This window comes from Anabrus simplex, chromosome 7, assembly GCF_040414725.1.
Source record: "Anabrus simplex isolate iqAnaSimp1 chromosome 7, ASM4041472v1, whole genome shotgun sequence".
NCBI classification, from domain to species: domain Eukaryota; kingdom Metazoa; phylum Arthropoda; class Insecta; order Orthoptera; family Tettigoniidae; genus Anabrus; species Anabrus simplex.
The window spans coordinates 170,850,939-170,864,386 of NC_090271.1; the positions used below are offsets into that span (position 1 = coordinate 170,850,939).

Below are 13,448 nucleotides of genomic sequence, written 5' to 3' on the forward strand. Positions count from 1 at the left end.
TATGAGTCAGAATATGTATATATTATTGTATTAAAATTAGTTTTTAGATGTATGTGATGTAACAGTGTATAGGATTAAATGAGCTCCACTTCCTGATGCACGACACCATGTCAGAGTAAGACGGATGGGGGCCTGTAGCCTTTAGTCTGTCCAACGCAAGAAGCATACAGAATGATGAGTACCATATTTTGACTAATCATGTGGGAATGTTATCGTGATAAATGGGAAAATAAATAGATTAATAACGGTTACTTAACGTAACGCATGGCCGCTTCTCGGTTTCATGATTTAATTATGATGAGACGGAGGGACATAATTAGATTAACTGTAAATATGGGTTAAATCATTTAATTAAAGTTTGTTGCTGTACATAAATTTAATATGAGTTAAATCATTTAATTAATGATTGTTTAGATGTTTATAAATTTTCTTTGGGTTTATTATTGTGTTTATTGTTTATTTCGGAGGTTATTACGCTCGCCCAGGTATTTGAAGGAATTTCTTGACCGCTTTCGTTCAATGTTATGTTTTAGTATTAGGAATTAGGCATGTTGTTACGATAAATCCAGAGATATGAAAGTGCCAGTGTATTTAAATGTGTGGTTCACGTACGGAAGGTCGGATAAAAATAATAATTCCGAAATGCCGAGATTTTGCCGGTAGTTATAAATGGATTAAATTATCGAGAATAAAACACGATATTAAAATGTAAACATTATTAAATTTTAAACATTAAATGTATAAAAAACTAAAGAGACTAGGGATTACTAATGACTTACTAAATTTCTGATTGGGTTCTAAAAGATGTGTTAATTAATGAGTCAGCATATTGCCACCGGGTATAATGAATGCTAAATGATGGTCTAAACTTATTGTTTGAATCGTGGTTCTAATGAATTATAAATAATATTCTAAATTATATTGTGCTAATAGTGGTTTGGAACCACGTAATAATTACGTATTCATGATTGTTAAAATTTATGTGAATATAAAGTTACACCCCGACGATCATTCTAGGAGACTAACCTCAGACAACAAGTCAAGTGTAAAGGCGGAAGTTAGGAATAACATGTAGATAATGAATTAATGGATCGTACTACGTCGTCGATAATAATCAGTCGTGAACTGTGAATGATAATTCAGTAATATTAATCTGATGTATGAGGATAGAGAGATGTCCGCATCAGGGATCTTAAAGAGGAAACTACGATGAAGTACACTCCATTGTGAAGCGACGATGAGATATATAATGAATCTTCGAGAAACACAGAGAATTGTTAGTGTCCGGGTACTGGAAAATGGAATTATCAGCCCGTGGGACGTAGGCAGATTAAGACTGAGTTACGAAGAGTGTAGGGATCGGACCCCTTTATAGTACGTACGAGAAGTAGAGGCTGCATGCTTAGTTTTTTGAAGTATTACGACCCCAGAGATCAGGGAGGTTGGTAGTGTAAAGTGGAATGATAAATCATGACAGATTAAACGAATTTAGAAGGGACCCATTATAATACTGAAGTTCGACAATTGTAAACATGATAATGATAAACATAATAATAATATTTGACTCCGGTAATAGAAATCGTAATATTGTTGTTTTGACGATCGTATTAACAATAATAATAAATATGGTATACCAGTTATAATAACCATGATACCGAAGTTTCGACGATAGTAAGTAAATTATAATAAGAATAACAAATAGTAATAATAATAATAATGTAGCCGCCGTGAGTCGAGTTGGTGGTGACCAACAAGTTAGGCTACTCTTGGATGCCTAGGTTCATAACTTTGTGAATGAGAGCATGGATGGTAAATGTCAGGACTATAAGTTATGAGATTTTTGGAATCACCTTCCGATACTTTTACTGTCGCATTGACAATGGTAAACATTAAGTTGAGCTCTAATTTGACGAGCTATTAGTGGCATGCTCGGGACTCTGGATAGTTAGACTAGGATCCTTCCGTCCAGTTTTCCCTTTTTGTTACAATAATATCTCTAGGATAGGAATCCCGACCATCTTATATGTAAATACCCGGAGGTAACTCATCTAATGGAACGTGAAGACGACCTCAAGGCAGGTTGTGGTTTCAGGTTTACGTGTTTAAGCACACGAGTCATTGGTTCGATCCGTATGGATCAAGTGTTCGGCCAATTCATGTCTACCTGTACAAGCATACGGGTCGCTGTTCGACCTCATATAATTTTATCCCCACCATCAATGTGGTAAAATGGTGAAAACGCAAAATTATTTCTTGTACAGATTGGTTAAGTGTAATATTTCACAGTTTGTCATTAAATTTTCCAAATTACTCGAATAAATTACTCCTTGTCGCAATTTCAGTTACATTATATTTTTAATGTAGATAGTGTCCGACTCGTTGGCTGAATGGTCAGCGTACTGGCCTTCGGTTCAGTGGGTCCCGGGTTCGATTCGGGGATTTTAACCTTAATTGGTTAATTCCAGTGGCTCGGGGCTGGGTGTTTGTGCTGTCCCCAACATCCCTGCAACTCACACACCACACATAATACTATCCTCCATTACAATAACACGCAGTTACCTACACATGGCAGATGCGCCCACCCTCATCGGAGGGTCTGCCTTACAAGGGCTGCACTCGGCTAGAAATAGCCACACGAAATTATTATTATTATTATAATGTAGATAGTTAGTCATGCCCATGGTTATCAATTCCATCATTTCCTAGTCCTATTGTGGAGTCTTTCAGTTGAGGGTCTACGCATGAGCCCTTCCCCCTAATTAAATTTGCATGCCCCCGTTCATCCCTATAGTTACATGAGCGCCTTATTTGTATACAGATGTTTGTTAGACATTTACTAAAGAACCGATCACCCCTGAGATAAATGCTAGTCTGAGACTCAGAGGTTGAGCGGGTGCAATATCGGCTTCTGAATGTAAACTCTGACTCATGATGTGTGTATCATTGAATAGAGAATGTTACATCCAGCACAATGGTGCCATTGCGGCAGACTTAGGACACCTGGGGTAAAAATTACATGATGTACGTAATTTTTCAACTAAGCAAATATATTGAAACATATGATCGGACTATATGATTAGCTATCCATGTCACTAGATGACCACCCTGATAAGTTATATCCCAATAAATACTATCAACAACATAACAAAAGTAAAGTTAAAATTAGTTAATCAATTTATTTATTTATCGGAATATAGTTTTACACAATTTAAGAAATAACTTTCGCGTAGCATCGTCCGCTGTTTTCAGGTAATGTTAACATTGGTCATTTAATGTCGACAATTTGCCTGTACACGTAACATACACTGTATAATCACAATGATGCGTTGTTAACCGCAGAATTGAGATTATGATGAATGTGGGCCGTTACCCAACTGATGCATGTACTCTATATTGTTTTATTGTCCACAGGAATGCGATTTGGACTTATGTCGGCGAAGACTGGAGTGTTGCATATTCTCACCAAGTTCGTGGTCGAGGCCAGTGAGGACACCCCAGTTCCACTTCAGATGAATACAAGAGGCGCCGTCACTACCTCCAAAGGAGGAGTTCCTCTGAGGTTCATAAAGTCGCCTCTTTTATAGACAATCTTACTGTATTTAGAAACATTCTTACATGAAGTCTTCAGGAATTTTAACAATTCAATGGAGGTATCTCAGAAAGGACCAAATCACGATGAAGAGTATATGTTGGTGATTCTGGCAACATGTACTGTATGAAGAATGTCATTTACGTGTTATATTGCGGAACAATATTGAAGCATGAACTATGAGAAATTAAGTAATAAGAGCACAAGAAATATTAAATATATGATGATTTAACGACTTTGTAAGTTTGAGCAGGGGTATTGTGGTCTACTAAATTGTATTAGACCGTACTTTATTTTAGGTTTGACGTTTCTTCATCAACAGGATATAATGTGATAATATATTTTCTTTAATAAAGTTATTTTTAATGCAGTGTATTGTATTCGTTGTAAAAAGCAGTGCTGTCATCTAGCGGAGAAGAGTGTCAGCAGTAGAGACAGAGTATACTTCAACAGTCAGTTGGTGTAACGTTACCGTTGATTAGTTCTAGAGGCTCTGAAACGTACTTCAAGCCTTTGGGGTCCAATGAATTGCCGCTTGCATCTGGTACAAGTCCAATTTAACATTACGCAAGTATGGGAAGGAAATATCAATAATTAAAATGCTGAATTTTTACATTACAAATATGAACTGCACATTCCTTTATAATCCACCTTGTTAACCAAATTATCAGCAATATTTTATGAGAGTGTGGTACTTCCGGAGGCTTTTGTTTGGGTGAAGTCCTGGGTTCCCTGGACAAGTTTCACAAGAAAATAATGTCACATTTCTACATCCTTACACTTTACTGTCGGGACTCACAGCACAATTCTTATTTTTTGGCCTCACAAGTATCTATGATATATAGCTTCTCATTTAGACACAAACTGAGCTCGATAGCTACAGTCGCTTAAGTGCGGCCAGTATCTAGTATTCGGGAGATAGTAGGTTCGAACCTCACTGTCGGCAGCCCTGAAGATGGTTTTCCGTGGTTTCCCATTTTCACACCAGGCAAATGCTGGTGCTCTACCTTAATTAAGGCCACGGCCGCTTCCTTCTCGCTCCTAGCCCTTCCCAGTCCCATCGTCGCCATAAGACCTATCTGTGTCGGTGCGACGTAAAGCAACAAGTATTTGGACAAAATTCTTGATCGCAGCTGCTCCGTCGGCCACGCTCATGGGTATTTTGTTTCGTAACGTCCCCCATAATCCCCATACTAATCAGATCCCTGAAAGACTTTTGACTCACTTCAGGTTTATTTTCTGCATTTTTCTGCACATTATATATTTGAAAACTGTTTACTAAATCTACCGGCTTCTTGTTTTCTGTATTAGGATGCGTGTATTCTACTATCTCCCGAATACTAGATACTGGCCGCACTTAAGCAAACTGTAGCTATCGAGCTCAGTTTGTGTCTAAATGAGAAGCTATATATCATAGATACACGCATAGAAGTATTGTAAGGAAAGGAATAGAATTAAGTAATTTAATTGATATATATTCACCAGATATTGTAATAGGAGTTGAATCATGGCTGAGAAATGATATAATGGATGCAGAAATTTTCTCACGGCACTGGAGTGTGTATCGTAGAGATAGGATAGGAAGGGTGGGAGGCGGAGTGTTCATTCTGGTGAAAGAAGAATTTGTAAGCTACGAAAAAGTTAAAGATGAGACACATGAAATTCTAGGTGTAAGGCTCATTTCTAAAGATAATAGGCAACTTGATATATTTGGAGTGTACAGCTCGGGAAAGGGTAGCACTGACGCGGATTCAGAATTATTTGATAGGATAGTCAGCTACGTGGGAAACGACATGGAAAGAAATGTGATTGTAGCGGGAGATCTGAATTTGCCAGATGTCAATTGGGAAGGAAATGCGAACGACAGAAAGCATGGCCAACAAATAGCAAATAAGTTAATATGGGAAGGACAGCTGATTTAGAAAGTGATGGAACCAACCAGAGGGAAAAATATCCTGGATGTCGTGCTGATAAAACCAGATGAGCTCTATAGGGAAACTGAAGTAATAGATGGTATTAGTGATCATGAAGCTGTTTTTGTGGTAGTTAAAAATAAATGTGATAGAAAGGAAGGTCTTAAAAGTAGGACTGTTAGGCAGTACCACATGGCTGATAAAGCAGGCATGAGGCAGTTTCTAAAAAGTAGCTATGATCGGTGGAAAACGGTAAATATAAATGTAAACAGACTCTGGGATGGGTTTAAAGAAATTGTTGAGGAATGCGAAAACAGGTTTGTACCATTAAGGGTGGTAAGCAATCGTAAAGACCCACCTTATTATAATAGAGAAATAAAGAGACTAAGAAGGAGGTGCAGACTGGAAAGAAATAGAGTTAGAAATGGCTGTGGAAGTAAGGAGAAATTGAAAGAACTTACTAGAAAATTGAATCTAGCAAAGAAGGCAGCTAAGGATAATATGATGGCAAGCATAATTGGCAGTCATACAAATTTTAGTGAAAAATGGAAGGGTATGTATAGGTATTTTAAGGCAGAAACAGGTTCCAAGAAGGACATTCCAGGAATAATTAATGAACAAGGGGAGTGTGTATGTGAGGATCTCAAAAGGCAGAAGTATTCAGTCAGCAGTATGTAAAGATTGTTGGTTACAAGGATAATGTCGAGATAGAGGAGGAGACTAAGGCCAAAGAAGTAATAAAATTTACATATGATAACAATGACATTTACAATAAGATACAAAAGTTAAAAACTAGAAAAGCGACTGGAATTGATCAGATTTCTGGGGATATACTAAAGACAATGGGTTGGGATATAGTACCATATCTGAAGTACTTATTTGATTATTGTTTGGTCAGAGGAGCTATACCAGATGAATGGAGAGTTGCTATAGTTGCCCCTGTGTATAAAGGAAAGGGTGATAGACATAAAGCTGAAAATTACAGGCCAGTAAGTTTGACATGCATTGTATGTAAGCTTTGGGAAGGCATTCTTTCTGATTATATTAGACATGTTTGTGAAATTAATAACTGGTTCGATAGAAGGCAATTCGGTTTTAGGAAAGGTTATTCCACTGAAGCTCAACTTGTAGGATTCCAGCAAGATATAGCAGATATCTTGGATTCAGGAGGTCAAATGGACTGTATCGCGATTGACCTGTCTAAAGCATTTGATAGAGTGGATCATGGGAGACTACTGGCAAAAATGAGTGCAATTGGACTAGACAAAAGAGTGACTGAATGGGTTGCTATATTTCTAGAAAATAGATCTCAGAGAATTAGAGTAGGTGAGGCTTTGTCTCACCCTGTAATAGTTAAGAGGGGAATTCCTCAAGGCAGTATTATCGGACCTTTATGTTTTCTTATATATATAAATGATATGAGTAAAGGAGTGGAATCGGAGGTAAGGCTTTTTGCGGATGATGTTATTCTCTATAGAGTGATAAATAAGTTACAAGATTGTGAGCAACTGCAACGTGACCTCGAAAATGTTGTGAGATGGACAGCAGGCAATGGTATGTTGATAAACGGGGTTAAAAGTCAGGTTGTGAGTTTTACAAGCAGGAAAAGTCCTCTCAGTTTTAATTACTGCGTTGATGGGGTGAAAGTTCCTTTTGGGGATCATTGTAAGTATCTAGGTGTTAATATAAGGAAAGATCTTCACTGGGGTAATCACATAAATGGGATTGTAAATAAAGGGTACCGATCTCTACACATGGTTATGAGGGTGTTTAGGGGTTGTAGTAAGGATGTAAAGGAGAGTGCATATAAGTCTCTGGTAAGACCCCAACTAGAGTATGGTTCCATTGTATGGGACCCTCACCAGGATTACCTGATTCAAGAACTGGAAAAAATCCAAAGAAAAGCAGCTCGATTTGTTCTGGGCGATTTCCGACAAAAGAGTAGCGTTACAAAAATGTTGCAATGTTTGGGTTGGGAAGAATTGAGAGAAAGAAGAAGAGCTGCTCGACTAAGTGGTATGTTCCGGGCTGTCAGCGGAGAGATGGCGTGGAATTACATTAGTAGACGAATAAGTTTGAATGGTGTTTATAAAAGTAGGAAAGATCACAATATGAAGATAAAGTTGGAATTCAAGAGGACAAACTGGGGCAAATATTCATTTATAGGAAGGGGAGTTAGGGATTGGAATAACTTACCAAGGGAGATGTTCAATAAATTTCCAATTTCTTTGAAATCATTTAGGAAAAGGCTAGGAAAACAACAAATAGGGAATCTGCCACCTGGGCGACTGCCCTAAATGCAGATCAGTATTGATTGATTGATTGATTGATTGATTGATTGATTGATAGCAACGTTATGAATACTTTGAAAAAGCGCGGTTGTCTTCTTCATTCATCTCGCCCTACTAAACAGTGTTTTCGTCACTGCCTTCCACCTAAATTTCCTCCTCCTGGCTCAAAAACTTGTTCTCAGATTCGGGAATTCTAATTTCCCTTTCAGAATAGTCAACAAATCAATTTCAATATCACCACTGTCACACAACTCTCCACAAATATTTTCAGGTCCATGCCACGACTAGTGGACGCCATGTTGATAACAAATAATACAACAGCGATGAACTTTCTCCAAAGAAAAAGCATGGCCGACTGGATCCCTCACCGTGTTCCTTATACCGGTCTTGACAATACCTTTTGAAACCCAGCTATAGCTGTAATTGGAAAGTTTCACCATAATGCCGCCATAAAGCCACTGGCAGGAAGCTGTATACCGCAAATTACTGCATTTCCAATTTAATTTAATAGTTTTGCTGTCACAAGTGTCGGTAATGTGTTCGTAATGAGATATTTGTTGGCTTGTAATTGAGAGTTGATAGTCAATCAATCAATTATATCAATCAATACTGATCTGCATTTAGGGCAGTCGCCCAGGTGGCAGATTCCCTATCTGTTGTTTTCCTAGCCTTTTCTTAAATGATTTCAAAGAAAATGGAAATTTATTGAACATCTCCCTTGGTAAGTTATTCCAATCACTAACTCCCCTTCCTATAAATGACTATTTGCCCAAGTTCGTCCTCTTGAATTCCAACTTTATCTTCCTATTGTGATCTTTCCTACTTTTATAAACACCACTCAAACTTATTCGTCTACTAATGTAATTCCACGCCATCTCTCCGCTGACAGCTCGGAACATACCACTTAGTCGAGCAGCTCGTCTTCTGTCTCTCAATTCTCCCCAGCCCAAACTTTGCAACATTTTTGTGACGCTAATCTTTTGTCGGAAATCACCCAGAACAAATCGAGCTGCTTTTTTTTGGATTTTTTCCAGTTCTTGAATCAGGTAATGCTGGAGAGGGTCCCATACACTGGAACCATACTCTAGTTGGGTTCTTACCAGAGATTTATATGCCCTCTCCTTTACATCCTTACTACAACCCATAAACACCCTCATAACAATGTGCAAAGATCTGAACCCTTTATTTACAATCCCATTTATGTGATTTCCCCAATGAAGATCTTTCCTTATATTAACACCTAGATATTTACAATGATCCCCAAAAGGAATTTTCACCCCATCAACGCAGTAATAAAAACTGAGAGGACTTTTCCTATTTGTGAAACTCACAACCTGACTTTTAACCTCTTTTATCAACATACCATTGCCTGCTGTCCATCTCACAACATTATCAAGTTCACGTTGCAGTTGCTTACAATCTTTATTTATTACTCTGTACAGAATAACATCATCTGCAAAAAGCCTTACCTCTAATTCCACTCCTTTACTCATATCATTTATATATATAATAATAGTGCCCTGAAGAAATCCCCTCTTAATTATTACAGGGTCAGGTAAAGCTTCGCCTACTGTAATTCTCTATTTTCTAGAAATATAGCAACCCATTCAGTTACTCTTTTGTCTAGTCCAGTGGCACTCATTTTTGCCAGTAGTTTCCCATGATCCACCCTATCAAATGCTTTAGACAGGTCAATCGCAATACAGTATGGGCACCTCCACATGCTATTTCTCGGATAACGCTAAGAGACAAGCAATTTTAAAACAATCTTATTTCCTGCACGTATAGTATTTACTTCGATATCCGTAGGCCTATACAATGTAGAATACCGTAGCGAAGCACGGGTACATTTGCTAGTAACCAATATAATCGCCCAACTGTTGAATGCAGGCATGCAAACGTGCACGCATTGTGTCGCACAAGTGCAGGATGTCAGCTTGTGGGATGGAGTTCCATGTCTTTTGCACTTGTTCGGTCAATACAGGGACGGTTAATGCCGGTTGTGGATGACGCTGGAGTTGTCGTCCGATGATGTCTCACACGTACTCGACTGAGGATATATCAGGGCACCGAGCAGACCAAGGCAACATGTCGGCACTCTGTAGAGCACGTTGGGTTACAATAACGGCATGGGGGCTTCCAATATCCTGTTGAACACCCCCGGGAATGCTGTTCGTGAATGACAGCACAACAGGTCGAATCACCAGACGGGCGTACACATCTGCAGTCAGGGTGCGTTGGATAACCATTAGAGTGCTCCTGCCGTCATAGGAAATTACACCCCAGACCAGAACTCCCGGTGTAGGTCCAATGTGTGGACGCCGCAGACAGGTGGAATGCAGGCGCTCACATGGCGTCCTTCTAACCAACACACGGCACCAAGGCATAACCGGCTTTCATCGTAAAACACAACGAACCTCCACTCTACCCTCCAATGACCCCTCAATTGACACCTCTAAAGTCGTAGACGACGGTGGTTTGGGGTAAGTGGGACGTCTGGCCAGGACCTGTCCTTCAAGTAACCTATTTCGAACAGTTCGTTGCGTCATTGTGGTGCCAACTGCCGCAGCAATTCGAGCGCGCCACAGGCATACGTCGAATATGGCGCTTCTCACACTCGGTGGTTCCACGGGGATGTCCGGAGCCTGGTTTTCTTGCGAGCGTACCTTTCCCTGACCAGTGACCACTGCTGCGAGCACGCATGCACAGTATAGACATTCCTGCCATGTCGTTCTGCAACAGCGCGGAAGGAAAATCCACCTTCACGTAGCCCTATTACATGGCCTCGTTCAACGCAGTGAGCTGTTGATAGTGGCCTCTTCGTCGTCGTAAGGGCATTTTTGACCCACTGAAGTCACTCCGTCCCATCTCACAGGTAACTAGCGCTCTCGCACAGTACAGCTCGTATTTAAAGCAAACCTGATGTGCAACGGCATGGGGCCGCTACTAGCGCCTCGCTAATGCGATTTGCGGGAATTTTGAATCAACGTCATCTTTCAGATGTATAAACACAGCTACCAACGTTCGTTAATCTAGTGCAATTCCTTCTAGATGTTTTGACTTTTTTCTGCCAGTGTACGGCAGGCAGCGGATACCTTGGATGCTATTCTACCGCCCCCACCCACAGGTGGTCCGAAGTTAAAACCCAGCTAAGTTCTGGAGAATACAGATAAAGGATGAAAGCTCCTACAAAAGGCCGTATGGAAATGTTGGAGTTGCCTCATGAAGCTTTTGGTGAATATGAAGCGGAGAAGTTGCGGTCAATGAATCCTACGGTGGTTCGAATATGTGAGAAGTTGACTGGTGACTTGCTTTTCCTTGCGACAATTGGCAACCTGAATGCTACTTCTGGAGTTGTAACCGACGCTACCAATGAGGTCTCCGTACCACCATGACGGATTCCTTGGATGCCACAAACTACCAAACATTGCATTAATTTTTTTGTTTCTGCACTTTGTATTTTTGATATGGAATGAACTTGTTACGAAACAAATTAAACATTTGAACAATTCAACTTAACTTCATGTGTTATTTTAAGCAGAATAGAATAGCTCTGCATGTCTCTGGTATTATCACTCAGCCTGTGGAACACCCTGTGGGTGGGGCAGTCGAATATCATCCTCGGTAACCCTAGCCTGTCGTAAGAGGTGACTAAAAGGGCCCCAGGGGCTCTTAGCTTGGGAGCATGGGCTGGCGACCACGGGGCATTCAGCTGAGTCCTGGCATTGCTTCCACTGACTTGTGCCAGGCTCCTAACTTTCATCTACCCTATCCTACCTCCCTTGGTCAACTCTTGTTCTTTTCCGACCCGAACGGTATTAGTGCGTTCGAGGCCTTAGGGAGTCTTTCATTTTCACACCCTTGTGGACCTCGTCTTTCTCTGGCCGATACCTTCATTGTTCGAAGTGTTGGATCCCTTCCATTTTTTTCTCCCTGATTAGTGTTATATAGAGGATGGTTGCCTAGTTGTACTTCCTCTTAAAACAATAATCACCACCACCATCAGCCTTTGGGGATGAGATTTAAGTTGGGTATCTCTGGTCTTTATATGTACATCCGGATGCAAAAAAAAAAAATCGGAGAATCGATGAATGTTTCTCATCGGGGTTTATTTGCTATCTGAAAAAGTAGAATCTTATTTTTAATAAACGTAGTTACTAACTCCAGCAAATAAATGTAGGTTGGCTCGTCCATAGTATTTCAAGATTCAGCACAAAAGGACTTGCACATCAGTACAGCGTTTGTAATTTAGGTTTGATGATTCATTTTACCATATATTCATCTTTTTAACTGATAAACAGTTTTCAGCATTAATGGAATGGCCATTTATTATTATTATTATTATTATTATTATTATTATTATTATTTATTCTCCTTCAAAGTATGGTAGGTCTATGACATGGATATTTTCTTTCATTCTTTCTTGTTTTCTCTTTTCTTAATCCGTTTATCCTCCAGGGTTTACCGAGCTCGATAGCTGCAGTCGCTTAAGTGCGGCCAGTATCCAGTAATCGGGAGATAGTGCGTTCGAGCTCCACTGTCGGCAGCCCCGAAGTTGGTTTTTCGTGGTTTCCCATTTTCACACCAGGCAAATGCCGGGGCTGTACCTTAATTAATGCCACGGCCGCTTCCTTCCACTTCCTAGACCTTTCCTGTCCCATGGTCGCCGTAAGACATATCTGTGTCGGTGCGACGTTAATCAAAACAACCCTCCAGAGTTGGTTTTTCCCTCGGACTCAGCGAGGGATCCCACATCTACGGCCTCAAGGACAGTGTCCTGGAGCGTCAGATTTTGGGTTGGAGGAATACAACTGGAGAGGAGGACCAGTACCACGCTCAGAAATCCTCACCTGCTATGCTGAACAGCCGCCTTGTTGGGGGTTGGGAACATTGGAAGGAGTAGACAAGGAAGTGGGAAGGAAGCGGCCGTGGCCTTAAGTTAGGTACCATCCCGGCATTTGCCTGGAAGAGAAGTGGTAAACCACGGAAAACCACTTCGAGAATGGCTGAGGTGGGAATAGAACCCTCCTCTACTCAGTTGACCTCCGCAGGCTGAATGGACCCCGTTCCAGCCCTCGTTCTCGAATTTCGAGGCAGAGCCGTGAATCAAACCCGGGACTCCGACGTTGGCAGCTACTTACACTAAACACTACACTACAGAGGCGGACAAATGGACATTTTGCTTCCACATACTTTGTCATATTAATGTGTAATTTCCCAACACTATTTTAATATTTTCATTTAGTCACCTAATGTAATGAATATATTTTCGTATTTTAATACTTTTTTACTGCAGATAACCCAAAGCATAGCCCCGAAACATGTATAGATTTTAAGTGCAACGATATTGTATTGTATTTAACAGGAGGATACGTTTGAAAAATTATTACCGGTACATGTTATATAAGAGTATTGCAGCTATACGAAGTATTGTTAAGTTCCGGGACCGATGATGACATTCAACTAGCATCTCCAAATCCTTACGTTCCCCGTATTTTGAATCCCTCTGCAGCTGTGATGATTAAATCACGATTCTTTACTATTGTTCTTCATTTTGACTATGTAATGCCTAATTAATCAGCGATGTGTTCCTCGTTAAGAACAGTGTTCTTATGCTTCCTTAATATTTCTCATTTTCTAAAAATAAAGTTATTT

General features: G+C 40.1%; 1 protein-coding gene across 1 annotated transcript in view; it reads left to right on the forward strand.

Moving 5' to 3' along the window:
- Positions 1-3,919, forward strand: part of LOC136877011 (cytochrome P450 6k1-like) — a 71,599-nt gene extending 67,680 nt beyond the window's left edge. Inside the window, exon 6 of the mRNA XM_067150801.2 lies at positions 3,412-3,919. Coding sequence (XP_067006902.2) covers positions 3,412-3,584 — 173 coding nt within the window. The 3' untranslated portion in view covers positions 3,585-3,919. The remainder of the gene's footprint in view (positions 1-3,411) is intronic.
- The last annotated feature ends 9,529 nt before the right edge of the window (positions 3,920-13,448 follow it).